The 24900-nt window shown below is 32.9% G+C and overlaps 1 protein-coding gene across 1 annotated transcript in view; it reads left to right on the forward strand.

Annotated features, from left to right (window-relative positions):
- LOC149909130 (zwei Ig domain protein zig-8-like) overlaps positions 1-15030 on the forward strand; it is a 28693-nt gene extending 13663 nt beyond the window's left edge. Inside the window, exons 3-7 of the mRNA XM_090101385.1 lie at positions 879-1072; positions 11304-11514; positions 12158-12285; positions 13827-13995; positions 14817-15030. Coding sequence (XP_089957511.1) covers positions 879-1072; positions 11304-11514; positions 12158-12285; positions 13827-13995; positions 14817-14944 — 830 coding nt within the window. The 3' untranslated portion in view covers positions 14945-15030. The remainder of the gene's footprint in view (positions 1-878; positions 1073-11303; positions 11515-12157; positions 12286-13826; positions 13996-14816) is intronic.
- Positions 15031-24900: the final 9870 nt, after the last annotated feature.

Consider the following 24900-nt stretch of genomic DNA (forward strand, 5'->3'; position numbering starts at 1 on the left):
TTCCCAGGCAAGAAAAGAACAATATCAACTTTACCTAACTACTAATCAAAGTCGGTTCAACAAATAATTGTAAAGACATGAAAATACCTGGTATTATCAATGAACGTCAAAATTTATTTCCAAAAAGATAATTTTTATCTCAAGTAAAAGTTTGTTAGGTACCTAATAAACGATTTATTCGACACAAAATAAAAGTATCACCCGTTGAGTATATTCAATTCTTGGCGCCAGTACTTATCTTTCACCACCATAAAGCTTATATCTACCAAAATGCACACTTATTTTTCTACAGCCCAATCAATATCGCATCCAATTTTCCATCCAGTTGCTATCACTGCAGTATAAATTACCACCTCAAAGCGTCTCAATGCCTGCCAATTGATGTGGACTAATCTCAATTATCTCACCGGGCTTAATCCATTGCTATAGGCGACTCCACGTCAATTGTTTAAACCGGTGTATCTCCTGCAGAGCTCTGAATTCCTGGTACCTTTGCTGAAATCAAACCGCATACCTACGTCTTGGCAGTAAATAACAAAGTTACTTTATACTTTAGCCGTTTACACAGCTTCCTGTTATATTCTGTATAAAAAGTTTATCTGTCATGTCAGTTAAACTTATGTATGAAAATTTACGTTAAAAAGTTCAATAAGTGGTCAAGGATATAAAAAACGCACGAACCCGCTCTTATTATCATATTTCAAAAGGTTCCGATGTTCAACACCGACATAACAAGTGACTATCACAAGTGACTATTTCAAATTCGGCTATTTTGCAATTCGCCAGAAGACAAAACATCTGCCTAGCACCTAACTGTAGATTAATCAATCTACATTTAGGTTGTCAATAAACTCAATCAATACATTTTTCTCATTTAGCGGATTCAGGTGCAGACTACCCAGATTCAGCCACAGAAATGTCATCCCGTCGCTTCAAAGCGGAGTTCCTGCAAGAATGGCAGGGTTCTCCCGACGCACCATACTTCGATCCTACCACGCCAAGGAATATTACTGGCTTGGTTGGACACCCGGTGCGTTTGCTGTGCCGTGTGAAGAATCTGCAGAATAGAACTGTGAGTTAATTACAATAATCTCATTTTATAAAGTTGTATGCAATTTTTTCATGTAACCTGTTAATAAAGACTATCATTTATACGATCAGCAGTGATTGTATGAAAAAGTAACAAACATGCGTATAATCTCACAACATCATGTTTTTGGAAGGAAAATATTCCACGTTTTTATTCTTGCTCTTTTTTATATTTTTAAGTATGTTTTAAAAAGACATTATATCTTTGAAAACCTGTGACGGAAGAATATATTTTATTAGTTCGTATTTTATAAAACATAATTATCATTATTAAATATTAATTATTTAGTTTCTTCTATTGTCGTATTCGTATCTACATGTTTATATTAACAAAAAATAAACACGTACAACTTATAGGTACCCATATTACAAACATTTTCCTCACCCTTTCCGAATCAATAAATCATTTGAATACGAATGCATTAAATAGAACTTTGGTATAATTTTTCTAAAATAGCTCCATTGCAATTTCTTTTCAGCAAGCGCTTGAAAGGAGTCAAGTTGTTCTTACCGTCTTTTGAGGACTTGTCTGAGCTAAGTGCTGACACCTGAAAACACCATTTTGCTCTGTAAAGAATAAACTCTTAGATCTGAGAATAAAAATCCCACAATTAATGCTGAACTTTTGTAGTTTAAACGCGTACGTACTGGTTAAATTCTTGTAAAGATTATTACGAATTTATGAATAAAATATGATGGAAATGTGGAAGGTTTATTATTGTGTGACGCAAAAATACCTAATAGGTTTTTAGAAATAAGGTTTATTTCAAATGTGTTTATTTCAATAAATGCTGATTGGATTTGTATAATGATAGATAGTGATCTTAATTAACAAAGTTCCATAATTTTCAAAAGTTCACTACATAAGTAATTTATTGGTTTTATGTAATTCATTGCAATTAATATAAATGTACTTAATCCAACATTACTCATTCAGAATATAAAGTCTATTATATCTAAATATTAGAAAAGATCCTTCATTCATCTCATCGAGTTATACTATAAATATTTTATAACTCCCGTAGATACATAAAAGTGATCTCCTTTGTAATTTTCTATATTTGCTCTTGGAATATTAACCTCGGATATCCATACTTAAAACGCGATCAAACGAAGGTCGTTCGAATCGAATAAAAGAAACTCATCCGAGCCCTCAATCAAGATCAATTTATTTTTCCATCAATATTTATTTTATTAAATAAAATAAACAGGAGCGTTCGTTTTATTGAACAAAGCTTCCAAATTTCCCTTTCCCTGAATACAGTTTTGTACAGAAAATTGTATCCGTGTTTATTCTTAACGTAAAATTGTAAGCAGCATGGGCTTTGGAACCTTTAGACGTTTTATATTTATTATTACCTCTCGAGATAGCGATCATTCACTGCTAAGTGCTCTCTTAACCATCCTCACTGATAACCCCGATCGATACCCTTAGAATATAATAGGATATCTAACCGTAGCTTTGAGTGAAAGTCGTAAAGCCGTTTATTTATTGTATTACTTTAAATATTGATACTTATAACATTTTTTCTTTTTTGGAAGCATTGGGATTTGTTTTATAGGATCACTTTTTTATAATCTCGGTAAAAAGACCCGATACTTCTACACATAATACTTTAAACTTTATCCATTTATTTATATTGTGGGATGTATAGGAAGTATGTTTTCCTTAATGTTCAAGTTTTATGAACCAGAAAGACTATTAAATATAAATTTAAGACAACCTTCACGACAAGCACTAATCAGGTAGGAATAAACGTTTAAGTAGATAATATTATACCATAAAATTATTAAAAAAATAAAAAGACGTGTGGCACTCGGGGACTGCCGCGGTAAAGCTATTGCATGCTATGCCTTCAAGCCACACCTCCGTGCCTGTTGGAGTGGGGAGCGTGAGGTTTTTTCGTTACGGAATTTCTGGATTCGGTCCCCGCGCTCAAGGCCCGCGATAGAAGCTATGCAATAGCTTAATAAAATGCCTGCGTCATTATGGATTCATGCATCTTTTTACTAAAATACAAAGAAAATACATTATTTAGAATGACGCAAGCAATTTGTTTCTTTTTATTTTTTTTTTTTTTTTATTCGTGTTGGTAATTTTCAAAATCAGCTTAGTTGTTTTCAAGATTTTCCGCTTTTAATGAAAAATCTTTTTTGTTTTTATTAATATTTATGAAAATGTAGATGAAGATGTAGAGTGACAGCAGTGACAGTTGTTGTTGTTTTTAAAACTACGACAGAATAGAAATATTTTTTATCGCGAGGCAAAATTTTATGTTCACGGAAAAACACGGTCTCAAAAATGTTTTTATATAAATTACATGAAAATGTTAAGGCTGCAGTCTAGCAAAATTGCGTTTTCAACAAGTTATTTGACAATTTTTTCCCGGCTAATGAAATGATAAACTGAATTTTTTTTTCTTGTTTATCAATTAGTGTTATATACGCAATGCGCGTGAATTTTTTCACATTTATAAAGTTACTTTATGTTACCTTAATCAGGCCTTCAAGATAAGTCTCTTTCCCCCAAAGACATTTCGAGCTAAGTTTGTGCACTCACTACGTTGCAACCGATTACAATTTACACAATCTGATCAGCGCATTATTATCCTTATATAGTCGTTATTAAAAACTGCTGAATACAATTGCCGAAAAACTTATGATTTTCTTAATTAGAACGTTATAAATTCATTAAATTTCCCATTTTTTGCCTTACAAAATCTATTGATAAATACTGCTAAAAGTTATTTTTTCCATTAATTTATTCGAGTTGGTTGAAGACCAATGAGTATTAATCCTTTAAAAATTTTTGAAGTAAAACTTCTTTAGGCGCGACTAGGGAGTAACTCAGATTTTTTTTCTGACGGAAGTAACGCTGTGTAGTTTCCGCCATTTAAAAATAATAATTCTGATTGGTTGTAAGTATATGTCATATACTACACGCTGGTATATTAAGAAGAGCTGGAACGTCAACACATTTACACATTGCACATGTTAGGCCGGGAGATACTTACACAAAATTTCGGGTCATTTGTAACAGGATGGCGGTCTAGAGGGGTCTTAGTACGCAATGACAAATAGAAAAATGATGGTCAGAACGCTGGTACCGGCGGACTAGTCGCGTGGGCGTTAGTCACACTCGTCGGATAAATAGCGAAAGTCCAACGATTTGTAACACAAAAATTTTAGAATTTACCGATAGCCCTTAAAAAAGATGTAGGCGGTAGTGTCATGCCATACTTTGACGATGTGACTTACAGTCCGCCATACCGACGTGAATGCGTTGATTTAAAAAAAACAATCAACCATTTGTACCGGGCATAGTCAGTATCTCCCGGCCTATGTATGTGTCATATTTTGCAATTGTTTATAAATACAGGGTGATGTAATTGGTGTAGTACGAATATCTAAAAATCTATGAAGAATTTTGTGATACAGTAAATGGAAGAATTATAGACTATTTTACAGTATTTAATAAAATCATTTAATTTTTTGTTCATTTTCATTAGAAATGTCAATTTTTCTCACCAAGGTGGAAATTTGGATGATAAGGATCTTGTTAGAAAAATATAAATTTTGACTAAAATCGGCATTTTTTTTTTTTCAAAAATCAAATTACTAATTAATAATCAGAGTTATCACATTATTAAAAAAATAAGCCAAACTATACACCATTTTTACCTACTTGATGCAATCCTCAAAGATCATGGACATAGTGTATTGCGCCTTCCACCATCCAGAACTCAACCGAATAGAGTTACTATGGGGCATAATTAAAGGGAAAGTAGCATCACAAAATGTGAACTTTAACTTGAAAACTGTGGAAGAATTATTTAGAAAGGAAGCAAATGCTATCAGTCTGGATATGTTTAGTGACGTTTGGAGAAAGACGCGAGAACATGAGGAAAAATATATTCAATTAGAACCAAAAGTAGATAATTACACTGACTCATTTCTAATAACATTAACCTCAAAATTTAGGTGAAATATTCAAAAAACCAAGTTATTGGTTTTTTATTTCTTTTTCAAAAATATTCTTCTCCTTTTCTAATGGGTTTCATCCTACTACTATTTTTTTAGGTTTTTATCATTTTGGAAGGGATTGGCCCTGGTGTATGTTGGGAGTGAGCGCACGTGTTATTTGTATTGTTTTTATGACCTGAAATTTAATTATTATTTGATAATTGAATAATTATTAATACTTTTATCCAATTGATTATTATTAGAATAAATAATTAACTTCATCAATTGATTTACTTTTAAATTATAATTTTACAGGTAAATTATGAGAGCTTTCATAATTATATTTGCATATATTTATCTACAACGCACCCATTTTACAATTCAAGTCTAAAATGAAACTAGAGTCGCATTTATTTTTGAACATACTGTAAGTGAAATTGCATAAGTGTGAGTACTGTGAACATGCCAGCTTTCCTTAATTGACCGATACGCCAGCTAGTGGCAAATATCATAATGAATTAGGATTATTTATTTTCAAATTTTCAAACGGATCAATTGTGAATAGCAAAGTGAATGAAAAATTCAACAGTTTTAAAAACATTATTTTAAATTGCAAAATTTTTTGAAAATCTCTAAATATACTTGTTTATTTATTACTTTTAAAATAAGTAAATTAAAAATAAATTTTCTGACAATTGCGACATTTTATAATATTCAATAACAAGGTTATATTAACATGTGCGTTTTACTTCAACCGCGCGTAAAGGTTACACGCACACACTTTTTTTTTTTGAATTTTGATAATTCTTTAATTATTAAAAAAATATTTAAAATAATTAGGAAAAATCCTAGCGAATTTCTTTAGTCGCGCTCCTTGGGCCGGAGCGTTCTGACGTGTGCTCTACGCTCGATTTTCCTTCATACCGAAGTGAAAGTTGCTCTACTTCATTAAATTTAATATTTTTGTTAATTGATTATTTTTATCTTAGTTTTGTGCAAATATTCGTATTTTTAAACATTTGATTTCGATATGGAAAATAAACGAAAAAAATACGCGTGTAACTACTAGAAAAAAAATTATCTTCGAACATAAAGTTAATGAAACCAAATAGATTGCAAAGGTGATTGGCAACAATTTCTTTATTTTACGGGGTGTCAGTAAAGGGATGTATATTTCTTTAAAACTAAAGTAAGCTCATAAATTTTCTTATAATATAATTTTTTTGAAGTTCCAAAAATGTTTATTTTTCGTTTGAGAAATACGAAATATAATATAAACTTCTATTGAGAACTTGAACTTCCCAAGTTCATCCGGGGAAATCCCCATACGGGGAAAATGATTTGTTTACTCCAAAATAGATCTTAGGTGTTTTAATTTTTTCTTCTAGTCATTTTCAACGTAGCGGCATGTTGTTTGATTATTAATTTTGTAACTTAAATACAGGATGTTGGTTTTATATTCTGATCTTACAGACGCGCTGACAAATTTAGTCCGCCATTTCTAGTTTAGTCTACCAACTCTAAGTACCAATATTAAAACGAATGGATTATCATCACATCATCAAAACTCAGATGTAATGGAAGATCACAATAACATATAAAATTCAGTGGGTGTTGAGAACTAAACAAACAGAAGTAACAGAGACGCGAAGAATAAAAAAAGAGGACGAAAACGATAATTCGTTGATGCTTTCCCTTTTCGACGTATTGTTAGGGTACATCACCAATCTGCAAAAAACAAAACTGATGATTCCCAATTGCTGATTAAAAATGAAAAACAAATAATCGACAACAGTGGTGAAAATTTGCTGATCACAATGAAACATCCTTCAGTGGTAGCAGATTTACTCATTTCAAATGTATCGGTGAACAGCGTAAAGGAGAGGAGGACAGGAAAACATTATGAATGTGGATGGTGGATTGTATACAGGCAGTAATCGATAAGTATGTGCAGGCGATTATGACGTTATTATTGCAGGTATCAAAAAACTTAAAACTGATATCGAAATTACTTTACCTAATGAGCAAAATGACAATAATAACTTTTTAAAAGTATAACGAGAAATATCTAAAAAATTTACTTTATACATTCCCATATCAAAAAGGGAAAATGGAACTAGTAGAAGTTAAATGTCTAATTCCGGCAAAAGACATGAATGCGGAAGATGCGGAAGATGCGGTTAAAAAAAAAATTTAATATTTGAAATACAATGCAAAAAATAACACTTTTGTCATAGATAAGAATCATGACTATTTTTTCTAAATTCAGGGACAACTAAACGTTGCAGAAGCAGAAGTCTGCTTATTTGCTGTTTGGACTGGAGTGAATAATTCGTTAAAAATAGAATATATAAAAAAGTATGTAACGTTTAGGCAAAATAAAATGATGGACCATTATCAAGATTTTACATAAATTGCCTACTGTCAGAATTGATTGATTCGAGACTTCAGCATTCGATGCCCATCAAGGACCCATCCTATATCATTCAAGCGATTGAAAAAAAAGAGATAAATCCAGTGCAACCGATAAAGCATCAGAATGCTAGCAAAAGATTTATTAGGTTTATCAATATAAATCTATATATTACACATAATATAATAAATCTGTAGAAGACGCATAGACTGACATCCGCGCGGACGGAGTCGCGGGCGGAAGCTAGTCAGAAATAAATATCTTTTGTTTTCATTTAACACAAACATTACATTTTTTTTATTATATACAAAATTTGTTTATCCGTTTTATTAGCTAAACTGAACAACTTTCACTAAGAAACTTAGGTCGAAAAAATGTATAGAGTTCTGCATTTTGTATGGAAAGCTTATTTTTTTTTATATTTCGTCCAAATTTCTTTGTAAAAGTTGATCAGTTATATAAACATGAAGTTGAAGATATCAATAGAAAGTATTCGCAAATTTTGTGTACTGATAAAAAAAAATCACCCGGTGTAATTTTTACGAAAATTGTTTCAAATTGTCATTTTTGGTACTTATTACGAATATTAAATTATGCATACGAATGATTTAATTTTTAAAAATTAAGTGGAGCAACTTTCCCTTAGAACATTTGTATTATTTACATATAGGATGACAGGATGCATTTGTTTGCACTACTAGACCAAGCCCTTAAGAAGAAAAGTGACGCCAATTCAAATGTACTGTATATTTATTTATTTGCTAGACAAAAAGTTCTTCGTAAGTTTATCCTTTATCATTTATTTATAGTGCGTGATCTTTCTAGAACATTATTTACATATTCAGTGAAAGTTTGTATTGATACATTCATCTCAATTGATTTCCGTATATGATTTTGTCAACAGTCACCCCAAATATTTCGTAGACATGTCTTGCCATATCCTATAACCCATAAAACTTCACTTCGAATACAAATGTCCATAATTTAATATTTTAACCGCGAAGTTTCGTCATAATCAATAAAAAAGTTACACCATAAATCATGATAAACTTACACTGCCAAATCGATTTGCATATTATCATTTCCGCTCGTATCGACGAGGCAGCTCAATTAATTTTAATTTATTCATATTAAATTTATCTTTCATGTTCTTGGCAGTCAAGACAATTGATTTAATTACTAAAATTAACATTAAATAATAAGCTGGGCTAATATTATAATAACGTTCAAAGTTATGTTTGATTTTTCCAGTCAGAGTTAATTTAAAGCATTCAGCATGCATTCATGATTACATTCTTCATAATTTCTCCAAAAACACTCCCTTCTTTCCTGATAAAATTTTTTTTGCGCATTATTTGGACACAACTAACAAAATGATTAGTATTTTTGTCTTAGTATAGTATACATTGGGCGCCAAAGTAGACAAAATTTGGGTCAAGAAACGCCTTATGATAGATACACTTAAATTGCAATCATAATCATTTTACAAATCCATTAAAAAGTAATGTTTAAACAGAAGCTACAGATATAATCTTCATAATAAAACAACATTAATATTTCAGTACATCGCCGTCTTAGCTCTCAAATAATAATTTATGCAAAAATATAATTGCAATCTCAGTTGTATCTCTCAAGATATTCGCTAAACGTTTAACTTTTGAATTTTCATACTTTGGACGAGCTGTGGAAACCTTTATATTCAATTTTATATAACATCGCTTCTCGAAACTTTGGTTTGATGACTTTATTTAACTTGCTCGGGCGTCTGGGCTATCGAATTTTGAACTAATCTTTCATTAGATTTATGTTAAAACTAGCTTTCCACCCGCGGCTTCGCCCGCGTTTTTAAAGAAAAACCCGCATAGTTCCAGTTCCCTACTTCTAATAATATAATAAGGTATTCATGTAGGAACTTACTCTTTATGTACTTATTTTTGAACAATTCTTTCATTTATAAATATCTCGGTCAATGTACAAAATAACAATATTTTGTATCGTTTAAAATCCGCACACAATGTTTGAAATAGAAAATCAAATTACGATTTACACGGTAAGCAGTTTAGTATAAACTCGTTGAAGGTATTACGCTCTGGTGGTTAATGAGCTTAAATGTGATTATTTTCATCTCATTTACTAACAGTATTTTATGTGCATAGGAATTAATTTATAAATATTATAGATGCCATGTTTATAGCGGGTTTGGGTACTTTTGTACGGGCTAGTGGCGTCGGGCTTTCGCGGCCTGTGATGAAACTTGGATAATATTTTAAAAGAGCAACATTATATTGCGTATAAATAAGCGTTCATATTATTTAAATACATCGTTTTGATTAGAATTCTTAAATAAATAAAGGAGAAACCCAAAAAATTCAGAAAAATCTTATAATAACAATCATCTAAATTCTAGATAAATGAATAATACAAAACCAAACAATAAACATCTCTGTTCCTCCTTTTGCTCACAATATATTGTTCTTTTAGAATATCCAAGTTTCATCCACTAGCCGCGAATGTTCATCACGACGCCAACTTTACCCAAAACTTGGTGACAATTTTTTTTGTAAGATTATTGCTAGGCACCACATGCATTTTGCTTAGCGGAGCCAAAAATGAAAATGAGAATGAGAGTGAGCGGGAGAGTGTTATTGAGCGAGAGTGAGTGAGAGGGAGAGAAAGTGAGAGGGACAGAGAGTGAGAGGGAGAGAAAGTGAGAGGAAAGATAGTGAGAGGGAGATAGTGAGAGGGAGAGAGAGAGAGGGAGGGAGTGATGGAGATAGAGTGAGAGATAGTGAGAGGGAGAGAGAGTGAGAGGGAGAGAGAGTGAGAGTGAAAGAGAGTGAGAGGGAGAGAGAGTGAGAGGGAGAGAGAGAGGAAGAGAGAGATAGAGTGAGAGTGAGAGGGAGAGAGAGTGAGAGAGTGAGAGAGAGTGAGAGGGAGAGAGAGTGAGAGTGAGAGAGAGTGAGAGGGAGAGAGCGTGAGAGGGAGAGAGAGTGAGAGGGAGATAAAGTGAGAGGGAATGAGAGGGGGAGAGAGTGAGAGGGGGAGAGAGTGAGAGGGGGAGAGAGTGAGAGGGGGAGAGAGTGAGAGGGGGAGAGAGTGAGAGGGGGAGAGAGTGAGAGGGACAGAGTGAGAGAGAGTGAGAGGGAGAGAGATATTGAGAGAGAGTGAGAGGGAGAGAGATATTGAGAGAGAGTGAGAGGGAGAGTGAGAGGGAGTGAGAGGGAGTGAGAGGGAGAGAGAGTGAGAGAGGGAGGGAGGGAGATAGTGAGAGTGAGAGAGAGTGAGATTGATAGAGAGTATGAGGGAGAGAGAGTGAGAGTGACAGAGAGTGAGACTGATATAGAGTGTGAGGGAGAGAGAGTGAGAGGGAGATAGTGAGAGAGAGTGAGTGGGAGAGGGAGAGACAGTGAGAGGGAAAGGGAGAGGGAGAGTGAGAGAGAGGCTCACTCAACATAAACAAACATAAACGACGCAGGCGCTGACGCTGACGCTGACGCTGACGCTGACGCTGACGCTGACGCTGACGCTGACGCTGACGCAGACGCCGACGCTGACGCTGACACTAACACTAACACTAACATTAACATTAACATGAAAGTTTATTTGTCAGAATAATAATTGTGGTTGCAATAATTGATTCCTTCGTCATTTTTTTGTCGAGTTAGGTTCAATCCTATCAATAGGTACATAATTCGTTTATCGAATAGAAACAGTGATTAATTTTTTGTGCATTTGACAGTTCCCTTATCTTTTTGTATAATATAGTCAAATATATTTATACACATAACACTTGCATTGTTCTGGTAGAGAGCTGAAATTAAATATCAAATAAATTTAGGTGTCATGGGTACGTCACCGCGACATCCACTTACTGACAGTGGGTCGCTACACGTACACGTCGGACCAGCGGTTCGAGGCGCAGCACAAGCCGCGCTCCGAGGAGTGGGCGCTGCGCATCCGCAGTCCGCAGCGGCGCGACTCGGGCCAGTACGAGTGTCAGATCTCCACCACGCCGCCTATTGGCCACGCTGTGTACCTCAATATTGTTGGTGAGTACCACTAAAGGACGCAGGACAAGGGGCGATACGTATGCCACATAATATTATGGGAATAGTAAGGTATAATATAGGAATAGTCATTACTCATTGCACGCCGCTCTACAAGTTTTGAAATGATTAAAGGTAGTCGTCGTACTTCTTTATGCTCATTTAAATACATTAAGCGGCATGCTTAGAGATAGACAGAGTTACTTGTGAATTATAATTTACTAGATTTCCGCCCGCGGCTTCACCCGCGCAGTCAAAGAAAAACCCGTAGTTAATAGTCCCCGTTCCCGTGGGATTTCCGGGATTGCGTCATTTTCCCGGGATAAAAAGTAGCCTATGTCCTTTCTCGGGTATCAAAATATCTCCATACCAAATTTCATGAAAATTGGTTCAGTAGATTAGGCGTGATTGAGTAACAGACAGACAGACAGAGTTACTTTCGCATTTATAATATTAGTATGGATTATATTTTTATTAAACAATTGTTCTAATTCGTAAAACAACAAAACGCAAATTCCGCTTTCCAATAGCGCCAAAACCGATGGCTACAACAAACAAACTTTGATGCACCCGCATACATAGTTCTCACCAATATTTATATTGCATTCGACTAGAACATTCCATTCTATAATGCGATATTTCCCAGAACCAGAGACGACGATATCGAGTGGCGCAGAGCTGTTCATACAGACAGGCTCGACGATCAACCTGACGTGTACAGTGCGACACACGCCCGAGCCGCCGTCATCCATCACTTGGACACATGGAGAACAGGTACCTGTTTATCAAACATGGACAAATAAAAGGTTTCATAGTTTGAACAACGATTATGAGTTCATGTTAGATTTTGTAGGTAAGAAGCTATGTTGTGCGCGGCAGTTCGAATACTTTTCCGATTCTGTTTCACCAATTATTTAAATTTTTAGTTTATTTTACAAATACTTTTCTTCTGAAAAAATTCTTTCGCTACCGATTCTTTTATCCGTCTCCGCGAGCTGTTTATATTTCTGTTAAAATTCATCAAATTTTTTATTTGTTACCGTCATAAATTATTTTTAAATTTTGTAAAGATATGTAATTTACATATTAAACTATAGCAAAAAAAATGGACACACAGATAAAATGTAATAAATATTGAGAAACTTAAGCGAGTGATGCCCTGGAGTATTTCCTGAGTGCGAAACCCTCTCAACTTGAGTCCGAATTACACTTGACCGGTTTCTAAGTAAACACCCGATACAGCAATGCCAAACTGGGTGGATAAATACAAAAGGTTGTTGAACTTTTATTTAAATATACACGCAGTAGAAAGCTCTTCGCGTATGCAGCTTAATTTTTTTCACATAAATTAAAGTATTTATTCCAAAAAAAATACAAATAGCTGTAAGGAATCTATGTATGTAAAAATAAAATAAATAATATAAAAAAGGGTAAAACTAAGTACACATTTATATAATTTCATTAATTAATCGATGCATATACAACATTATGATAACCACCTCAATCAAATAGCCAATTTAGCGTGAAATAGATTAATATAGCATTAACATTTCAATTAGTTTGATCATATGACCAAGTTTGTGATATCTTGTAATTATGACGTAATTATAAATTAATATGCTACTTTTATATATATAAACTTGACATTAATTTTATTCAATTAAATACTAGCTATAATATTTGCAAAGTTAATTACAATATAATTTATTTAAACTAAAATAGTGACGCTAATAATATAGTTTGCGTTATAGACAAATGAACAATTGCCAATTTATTAAGTTATGCAATAATTTATAATTACATTTAAATATTTGTATTCAAAATGCACAAATGTATTATACATTGAGTAAAATAACTACGTGGAAAGTTATAGAAAGTTCCGCTCTAAAGTGAATTGTTCAAAATTCTAAACTAGAGCGGTTTTACGCAGAGGTTTGTGGTTTTAGACAGTGCGATAAAATTAAATGCAAATAATTTGTAACAGAGGATACATTGTTGACTAATTTTGCAGTATTTATTGCAAGTTTCCTCTTATTGTTTTGATATTATATTTGGTATAAATTAGCATTGTCTATAAGCTAGTCAACGGTATGCAATAAAACATCGACCTCAGAATCACGACAATTTTAGATATTAAATTCAATGAAATTAAATAAAATCAAGCTTTTTAATAAATTGTCCCTTATCTCCGAAACGGCTGGTCATACTTTCATTCACTAGCAGATTGTATAGTAGAATAATTTTTCTATTAATTCTACAATACCCAGCCATAAAAATTATTAATTCTACGGTTAAATTTTACTCTGTTCCACCAGATAATAAACTTCGACTCAGCGCGAGGGGGGATTTCCCTAGTCACCGAGAAGGGTCTGAAGAGCACTAGCCGGCTTTTAGTCCAAAGGGCTAGAGCTAACGACGCCGGGTTATACACTTGTGGACCCAATAACGCGCCCCCCGCGTCTACGAGGGTGCATGTGTTATCGGGTAAGGGGATGTATTATGGTATAATATGTAATTGTATGAATATTGTATGCATTGTTTGGTAGATACAGATTTGAAATTGTAGGTGCGGGTAATGTTGTACGCATTGTATGGTAGATCGTTTATATGATGCTATGAATGCTGTTATAAGCTATAGACGTTTTTTAGTCCAGAACAATTTAATAGGTTGTCGAGGCACGTTCGAGCTGCTTCGCGCAGCGATCGCATCGCGAGGCTGCTCGCTCTGTGTGGACTCGGCTACTGAGCATTTGAAAGCAATATATTTTATAATTTAAAATTTTCAATTTCTTGAAGTTCTTTTGTGTTAAGAAATATTTTTATAGTTATGGGATATTTAGTTAATAACGTTTTTAAATTCTAGTTTCTTTCCAGTATTAACTGGAAACAACTAGCGTTATTGTATCAGTATCATGAGGCTTTAATATTATCTATCTATGTGGCTAGTGCAGTTGCCCGGTAACTTAAATATTTGGACAAAAAAATGTGAGGAAAAAGAAAGATGTCAAATCCTTCGCGATCTGTGAAAGCGAAAAAATAATTGTCGTCCGAAAAGCTTAGAAGGCCGATCACTTGTTCGTCGTTAAGAAAAACCATTAGTGAAACTGATATCTATCACTTACGCTTTAGGACAATAAGGGACTTCACACATCAACTGGACTGATAAATTTTTAATAACGAATATCAAGTGACTTATATCAGGCCGCCAATTGTATACAATATATTTTCTACCAACTTTTTATTTTCTGTAATACTTCACTCTCTATACTATGACGAATTAATAAATAATATTGTTGTTATTTTAGGTGAGCATCCAGCAGCAATGCAGCAAGGGTGCGCAACATCGTCTTTGCAGTTTTCAGCTTCTATTATAAGTATATTCCTCACATTGTATGTGACGATACCCTATTTAAATTTCCAATTCGTTACGTGAAATATTTAAGTACCTATTGTGAAAATATCTGAGTGCAATTTAATAGGCTAAAAGATTAAATGTATTTACATCGATTAGAATTTATAATGTAAATATTAGGATAAATTTAATATTACTATTGAATGGTTGATTGAATGTTTATAGTATAATATTATTTATGAGTATTTTTTGTATTATTATTTTTACGTTTAAACCAGGTTCTAGTTTTAAGTAGATAAATCGAATTATCTTTAACAAAAGCAAAGTTTTCAAGTAATTCGTTGATTATCTTGTTAAGATAGTTTTGGAAGAAAAGACAACAAAGATGGAAACTTGTTCGTCCTTCCTCAAGTTTTGGGGTTAGTAAAATAACACACTAACAAGGAGTGAAATTAAGAAAGTTTGCATATAATTATAATTTTGATGCGTTGCGTGGTTCTTGCAACGTTATTTTAGGGAACAAAGTATCTGTTAATTAATGTAGAATATTTTAAAGCTATAATAACATAAAACGAAAATATTGTATACATACGAGTACCTACTTTTATATCACACAATACAGTTGTCCTCAGAATAAATTATTTTTATCTTATTTTGTAAAAGTAAGAAAACGAAAAAGGTTACTTCATTTCTGTATCAATTGCGAAAAAGTATATCTTACACAGATATACTAGTGAAATATTATAATTTGGTGGCACCACATAATAAATTGTGTTTTTGAGGATCAATGTGAACTGTTTTCAATAAACTTTCGTACACCCAATTCAAATATTGACTTTGTTACTCAAATCTTAACTAGGAATCTGTTTGGTATTGTTTTAAATATTTTATAGTTCACGCTACAAATTATTATCCTTACTAAGAATCTATTCGGCAAGAATCTTATATTATTTTTAAATTAAATAAAGTATTTCGAGATAGCCTTTAAATGTAAGATTACGTTTAACGAAGCGCGATGAACGAAAACCGATAAATCACGAGCCAATTAAGGGACGTCACTAAATAAGAATTCTCCGTATACTGAATTAATTTTCTTTTAGAAGCCTCCGTTTTTCTTTGACCGCATTGATTAAATTCGATTGTTCTTACGTTAATTGTATTGTTTAAAGTGTGATAAGGTCTTTGATCTGTAAAGTGTGTATTTTATTTAAATTTAACATTGAAATCGTTATTTCAGTCTGTACTTATTTAAGTTTTTATTTTTAAGGTTTTACAATTTGGAAATCTAAAAACAATGTTCGGTGCCGATTATTTTTTGTTTAAGTGTATATAAATAATGTTGTTTATAATAATAATTAGGTTAGATTAAAGTTGTGATTTAATCACAATGTCCAATGAAAATATTTAATAAAACTACATTAATATTTAAAGTATATGTTGTTTAATTTCAAACATTCATTGTAGTTACTAATTCTTTTAAAATGGTCATTAAATCCAAGAGGGAATTAAAACCGAATATTCAAGAGAACATGCCAATAAGATGTGCCATCTATATTATTTCTTTTTGTTCAATGTTTCATATTTCCCAGAATGAAAGGCATTTTCAATTGATCCCATATAAACTAATTTATGCCTTGTTCTTAGAACTAACATTACAAGTCAAATTTAGTTAGGAAAATCGCAGAAATTTAGTTATTAGGAAAAGGAATCGTCATTGACAGCGTTTGATAAAGGTATCTAAAGAGAAGCTGACATGTAGAACTATTTACTATTTATGTGCTTCCAGGAATGATATTGCTTGATAGGATGTAGGAGGAAATATTTATTACGAGAATATTACGTTATATCGTAATTAAATAAATAAATATTTCAGGACAATTTTCACACACGGCACGATCTAATCCCATGCTAAGCTATCACTTGTGTTATGGAAACCAGATGGCTGATAAACATACATATATATAATTTTAAATAAATACATATATAGATAATTAACACCCAGACACAGATCAAACATCTATGTTCACCACACAAATATTTGCCCCGGATGGGAATCGAACCCATGACCTCTGGCTTGGAAGGCAGGGCCACTATCAACCAAGCCAACCGGCCAGTCAAAAAAAATTGAATAAATAAACTGCAATGAGCTGGATGTACATTAAAGTAGGATGTATCTTATGTATGATAAATAACAAGATGCTTGTCGTTAATATTTTCTTGTAACATATTTTGTACTTCAATCAAAGTACAAAATATGTTATGCAAATAGGTAAGTAAGATAAGTAAGTAAGTAAGATTCTTACTTACTTACTTATCTTACTTACCTACATCAAAAAAGATATATCTTTAAACCATCGTCCACGCGCATTTTAAATAACTTCTATTCAATTGGTTAAACACACTGTTGCACTATGGTTTTATATACAGTACGGGGATAAATAAAAGGGACTAGGTTTTAATAAATGTTTTTTATGCCATTTGAAATAATAATACCAGTTCTACGATATATTATACTCAAAGGAAGCACATATCGAGACAAAAAAAACACTATCACGTAGGTAAGTCCTATCAAATAAAGAATTCGTGTCCGCAATTTTTTCACAGCGTCTAATTTCAAAGGATAAAAACCTACGTAGGAGTTATTAGAACACGTGTATGAACTTAAACAAAAAACTTTCTGAGAAGTCGTTACATACAGAAACAAAAAGCTCCTTTGAGGCACAAGGATTGAATGCCTACACATTTTAAGATACATAATTTATCTCCGTACTTATGTATCTATGCTTAAGCATCTTTAAAACTAGGCAACATAATTTGATACAATAATTATTTAGTAGAAGAATATTTTACTATATAATTTTGTTATGTTTTGTATAAGCGTTCGGAAGGCTAATTCTACTAATATTATAAATGCGAAAGTTTGTGAGGATGTGTGTGTGTGTGTGTGTGTGTGTTTGTTACTCTTCACGCAAATAATTTTCATTTCATTTCATTTCATAAATACTACTGAACCGATTACAATAAAATTTAGCACACATATAGAGGGTAACTTGGATTAACACATAGGTTTTATCCCGGAAATCCCACGGGAAAGGGAACTATGCAGGTTTTCCTTTGAAAACGCGGGCGAAGCCGCAGTCGGAAATCTTATTATGTACAGCTTAGTACAATCCACTAAAGAGAATAAAGCTCTATACTAACAGGAACCTACCGACAAAAAATCCAGCAAAACCCTGAAAAAGGTGTTAACATCTGTACATCACACAAACGGCGAATACGTTGGACCTAAATGTGACAATAAATTGAGCCACTTAATTCCGCCATTACTGAATTCATGGCAGCAATTTGCTAGGAAAATACAGCTTTGCAGACTAGGCGACGGACCGAACGACTTGCCAAATAAAATGAAGCCTAGATATTTTAGTTTGGCTTTCTTTTTACAGCTTGAACATAGAGACAATAGGCTTGGAAAATGTGCCTAGATGCCTTTACATGTAAATATATTACGATTTTTTACATATTATGTACATGTGTTTAGTAGGTATGTGACATAATTTTATTATTTTTAATAACATAATAATCATTTACTTGACGAACCATTAATTCATGTTGATGGAGGGGTTAAATCTAAATTTCATTATAAATATGTATTTTCTCCTATGGAAACATCATACAAATATTGTGATAAAAATTTCCTTTTAATCGAACCATTAATAAAATCAGGTAAAAAAATAGTTAATGTGAAAAGTATAAAATTTTCAATCAATTTATTTAATGAAATTCTTTGGAAATAATATTCCAATCTTCGTTATTAAATTCTGGGTTCATAATTAAATGGATTTAATGAAATACTTATTACGGTCAATAGTCCGTATTAATAAGTTAAAGTTTGTTTTTATAATTATATTAATTTCTTTATATAATCAATGCAATTTGTATGATTAATTTCGTAATTTGATGGTACTTTCTATCCGGGTACTACGCGACTGAATTTTAGAAAATTTTAATATTTACAAACATTGCCAACTACGTAGTTAGAATAAAGCAAATATTGCAACTAATAGAAAGCAAATAGTGTATAATTCTGTTGAACCATATTTCTTGTGAACATTCTCTTGGTATATTAATATCTATAATAAATATACTGGATATTTTCACATGATCAAAGACAGAAACTCGTAACCAAACTTTTGCGCCAATCAAGCTATCAATATGAACATACATAATATTATTATGTCTTGAGTTTACTTACTTCCGTATGAATAAGGTTAAATTCGTCGCAGTTATAACAAAATGTATATACTTCAATGATGATACTTATCAATATCTCTCTGATGGATTGATTTTAGAAGACGATATACAGATACGACGATAATATTTATTTATTTATTTATTTATTTATTTATTTATTCATACTTACATTTAAATGATTGCTTTCCCCCTAACTATAATAGTAGATAATATTATTTACGATTGATCCGTGATCGTAATCTTTCAAGCTTCAAGACGCTTTTATAAAGTATCATCTGCTTGGGTTTCTTAATTTAGTAATTCATGTACTGCAGTGCGTCTAGCATGTTCGCAGATGATGACTAAACATTCTAAAAGTTTTTTCTCACTTTCTCACACTTGAACAGTCATAATATTTACTTGAATTTTGATTCAATCATGACCCAGTTCGACTTTTGGAACTCCGTCATAAATTTTGATTGTTGTTTGTTGCTCGTGTTTGTAATTGCTTTCTTGCTTTTGTTGACTTGTATAATTAATTTGTTCAAAACAGATGCTCTTATTTTTGATAAATGAGTATCCTATCCTATCATACTAATATTATAAATGCGAAAGTATGTGAGGATGTGTGTGTGTTTGTTACTCTTCCACGCAAATACTACTGAACCGATTACAATGAAATTTAGCACACATATAGAGGGTAACTTGAATTAACACATAGGATAGGTTTTATCCCGGAAATCCCACGGGAACGGGAACTATGCGGGTTTTCCTTTGAAAACGCGGGCGAAGCCGCAGGCGGAAACCTAGTATTCTATAACGTTGAAATATGAAACAATGCTTAAATGTTTGGAACGTTTTTCGAGATTGTTATTGTTCATTATGTAAAAATATCCCTGTATGCAAGTAATAATAAATGATCTAAATATCTATACATATAATAAGTCAAAATTGTACATTATTTTTTTTAAAGTATACTTGGGTCGTGATCTGCTAACGTTATCGAATCCAAAAAATTTTAGAATTTTTGTACGATGACGTCTGTTTGTCTGTATGTATGTCCGGGTCCAACTGAAAAAGTACTGCATGGATTTACTTCAAATATTGCAATAATATTACTAACAGGTCGGGTCAACGTATAAGGTATATAATATAATCACGCTAAGACCAATAGGAGCGGAGCAGAACGGGTAAAAAGTAAAAAAAATGACGCCCTACGCCGTAGCACCGTAGCCCTTTTTCTTGGTATCGTCATAATCATAAAATGATATAAGAAAGTGAAACAATTTTTTTGTAATTTTTTGTAATGTACATGATTATTATTACACGAAAATTAATATAATAAGGAAATATGTCTACATCATTTGAGACAGCTAATCGGAGTCGAATAAGCGTCCCGAAAGAGACTTCCCGGGAAAGTTTTTCGGTAAATTGTTATTGGGGAAAGATGAATGACTTATAGCTGTAGAATTGCTTATAAAATAAAAGCAATATTTTAAGAAATAGTTGCATCAATTATAGGTATAATGTGTGGATAATTTATTTATTTTTTTAAATGATTCAAAACTCGTCTGCTGTTGTTTTGTAACGCAGTCTCAGTTTTTGTAGAGCTAGGTATGTATTCAGATTTAAATTACTTTATAATGAATGAGCAATAATATTGTCAGTACTCAGTACTATAATTATTATAACTAAGATGACATTTTTTTTTCATGGCGTACTAACTAATAAATATTTAACGAATGGAAATTCTCATAAACAAACTCTCTTTGTTTTTCAACAATTTCTAAAAATAATTCAGAGTCTACTTTATAAAATATGTCACGAAAAAGTACCTAAGAAGTTAATAAAATTACGGTGCTTTGACGAAAATAGGAAAGTATTTTGTGAACTTTTGTTAAACAGCCTTCCTATAATGTACCTATTCTTAGATATCTTTTGAACGGATAAAGTATTTACAATAATGTCTATTTATACCGTATGTTGTGTTATACAAAAATTGGTTATCTGCTAAGTCGGTTTACTGACGATAGTTGAACGTGACAACGTCCGATTGTGCTTCTTTGTCGCTCGTTCCGCGCTCTCGCTTGCACTTCAACCCACATAGGGAACGCCTCAGAGCGAGGTAACGCCGCATGAGTCATGTTTTTTCGTGCGTGCAGCCGGCTCTATCGAATTATAAGACGTTGTCACGTCAAAAATGTTGAAAATGTATCACAAGTTATATAATAAAACAAATCTATTATTTTAAATTGCAAACATTGTCATTAACAAAATCACACATAAACTAGTATGAGTGCTTTTCCACCAATAATGTGCGAGGATGTGTAACGAGGAATGTGTAAAACAACCAATATATCGCTTCATTTACCTCGCCTCGCTCAGCACAGCTCAGCGGTGCAGCAGCTGGAAACGGCTCAGCGGTGGTAGCATCGCACAGCTTTGGTGGAAACCCCCCACACATTTTCATAGCACAGCTAATTATCCTCGCACGACAGATTTCTCTCCCACATTATTGGATAAGCACCTTAATAATAAAGTATCTTTCGACTTCATAGAGATACCAAAACATGTACACACATAATATAGACATCTATATTCTCAGATAGAATCAATTAACTGAAAATAATCAAATTAAATGCAAGAACAATGCATTTCCACTGATCCACTTGATTTATTCATTCAACTTTCGGTTAATTGCGAGGTCAGGGTGTTTTCAAACTATCAACGAAAAGGAATTTAACATTGATAAATTACTTGTAAACAATTTTGATGGAATTGGGAAGTATAAGGGTATGGTATTATAAACTATTTCAGCATGGTTTACAATGTTTGTGTTTATCGTTTTTCGACCTTGTTATAACTACGAAATCTTTGTGTGTAACATAACTATAGGTATGTAACGTAAATTGTGCATAGAACCTAACCATAACTGATTTACACTGATTTTCTTTCGATTATAAAAACATAACCTTTTTATAATGGTTAGGGAGCCAGGTGCAAATTTGGTTAACTATTTCCTCTCAAGAGATAATTCGTCAGACGCATGAGAGTATAGTATTATAAAGCCTCGTGAACGTCAGCTGGCGCTCGGTTGGGGGGGTGAGCGGTTGTAGCCTCCTACGCACATAGGAAAAAAAATACATTCATTCATTCATTTCCTCTCAGCTAAAAATTTGTCAAATTGTAGCTAACCCAATATCTCAACGAAAAAAAATAGTCAGCTGGTTACAACATGGTGTATTATACGTCAGCTGGTGTCTCGAACATGAAAGTTAAATTTAAAGAAAATTTTATTTTCCGTTATTTCCTCTCAAACAAAAATTTACCTGATGATAGCTTATATGTAACTGTGGATAAATATATATGTCAGCTGGCTGTATCTTGGTGGAAAAACCGTCAGCTGATACGGGAGGCTACAACCGCTCTTCCCCCCAACCGAGCTCCAGCTGACGTTCACGAGGCTTCATAATACTATACTTTGATGCATTTTACTAATTACCGCTTGAGAGGAACTTGGTCATAAAATCTGCTGCTGGCTCCCGGACCATAAATATGATGCGGGCGAAGTCTGATATAGACTTATAAGTGTCCGTATTTATGCAAAATGGAACCACTCGACAAATTTCGTTTTTTGCTTTTATTGAAGAATACTCATCCAAAAGTGGTCTAAATTCTTATACAAACAAGAACCACATGATTTTTACGTTGGAAACAAGGTATACTAAAAGCAGAAAGGAACCACCAGCAACAACGAATAATACCATATTAAGCAAAACCGAACCACAGCACCACGGGACTGCTTTGTTCAAACAAATAAACGATATTACTATCATGTCATTTTATACAAAACAGATCCACACCTACTTGGTACCATTATACATTACACATATTTCTATTAATAACAATTATTTTTAATACACAAAATGGAACCAGGTTTCTGTGGTATGGTTATGCGTAAAATAAATACATAATTTAATTGTAATTTTTTATTGCAAAATAAAACCACAAGCATTCGGTTCTATTATGCATAAATAAATATTGTAAAACATTCTGAAACCCATCATCGCTATATGGATCCAAACGCCTTGACTTGTTACAATGCTTCTCATCTTTAAACAACGTATTTCATTACTTAAATAGCTCAAAGTGCAAAACTCCAATTTTTAAAGTAAAACGTCGAACATCTGTCAATATAGGTGACATTCAGCGAAGTAGTTCGAATACGTGACGGTGTTTTTTTCCTCCGCGAAGTAAGTTCTATTGTTTTTGTTAATTACCTTTAAAATTAAATGTGTAAATGTTTAGTAATAAATAAATAAGCAAGCAATGGGTAAGAAAAGCATTGGAGACGAACACCGAAGATAATAATGAAGATACAACGGGTAAGTAGTTTTATTTAATGCATTTAAGTACTTATTGAATCTGAGATGCAGGTACGCTTTATCCACTTTTGATTCATTCCCGATTGTGGTGTGATTTTTAGAAGATAGTTCATTAAGTAAGTACAAGAGGAATCCTCTGTGGATTTACGTATTTTAACGACAATGTCGTTGTTCACGAAGGCGCGGCGAGTCGAATTAAGAGATCATTTTGTTACGATTCATCTGTCATTGTGAGATGAAACTACTAAAGTCTAAACCCTGTTTTAAAAATAACTGTCGATGATCTAGGTACCTACCTACTATTTTGGTAAAATACGTTTAGATGTATTTCTGATGCCGCTGTAACAACAAATACTAAAAAACAGAATAAAAAAAGACGTGTGGCACTCGGGGACTGCCGCGGTAAAGCTATTGCATAGCATGCCTTCAAGCCACACCTCCGAGCCCGTCGGAGTGAGGTTTTTTCGTTACGGAATTTCTCGATTCAGTCCCCGCGCTCAAGGCCCGCGATAGAAGCTATGCAATAGCTTAATAAATATTTAAGAAACTCCCATACAATAAGCCGTGATTTTATTGCCGTTTTTATAGATAATGGTACGGAACTCTTCGTTGCGCGAGTCCGACTCCCACTTAGCCAGTTTTTTGTACATGGCGCATGTACATACAACATACTTAGTCGTCTAGTAGGGACACGGCTTTATAAGAACTAATAATATTTTGCTGTCGCCATATACCTACGTATAAAAGCCACGCGGCTTTATTGTTTTGATTTAAAGCTTTTTTTCTTTTTATTGCAGAAGATAACGAAGAACCTTATACGTCGCTGCCTCTGGAGAAGCTTTCTTCACCTTCTAGCGATATTCAGTCCATATTACATCTCATTCCACAAGATGCACAGTTTTTATAACGGTCTCATTAGTGATGATGCAATAGAAGACCACATAGATGGACTAAACACGGTGGATTTCGAAATCCAATTTGATGATAACGTCGAATAAACGTCCTATATAAGTATTATTTTATATATTTTATTAATTAAAGCTTTAATTACGATATTATAAATACATAGTTTCATTTATATCATTAAATCCCTGGGATGTGGTTCCTTTTTGTATAAGAGAAAACCTATCAATTGATAAATGTTAAAAGGAACCACATGCACATTTTCTTAATTATCTAGAAAGTTTAAGAATATTCAGAGCAAATTTATATACACATACTTAAATAAGTAATTTATCAATGAATTTAAATAAAATAAATTTTAATTTTACTTCATCTGACAGAGCTGCAAATGTTTTTGTAAATCCTTTAATATCTCAGAAGTGCGTTTTTGCTGGGTGGTTCCTTTTTGCTTAAATACGGACAAGTACATAGAGATTATTATTTTCAGCGAACCATAATGAATGTCCCTTTTCAAATCAA

Source organism: Colias eurytheme, chromosome 4, assembly GCF_061535395.1.
Source record: "Colias eurytheme isolate Ceu_HAF_F1 chromosome 4, ilColEury1 Martin Lab GWU primary, whole genome shotgun sequence".
NCBI lineage: Eukaryota > Metazoa > Arthropoda > Insecta > Lepidoptera > Pieridae > Colias > Colias eurytheme.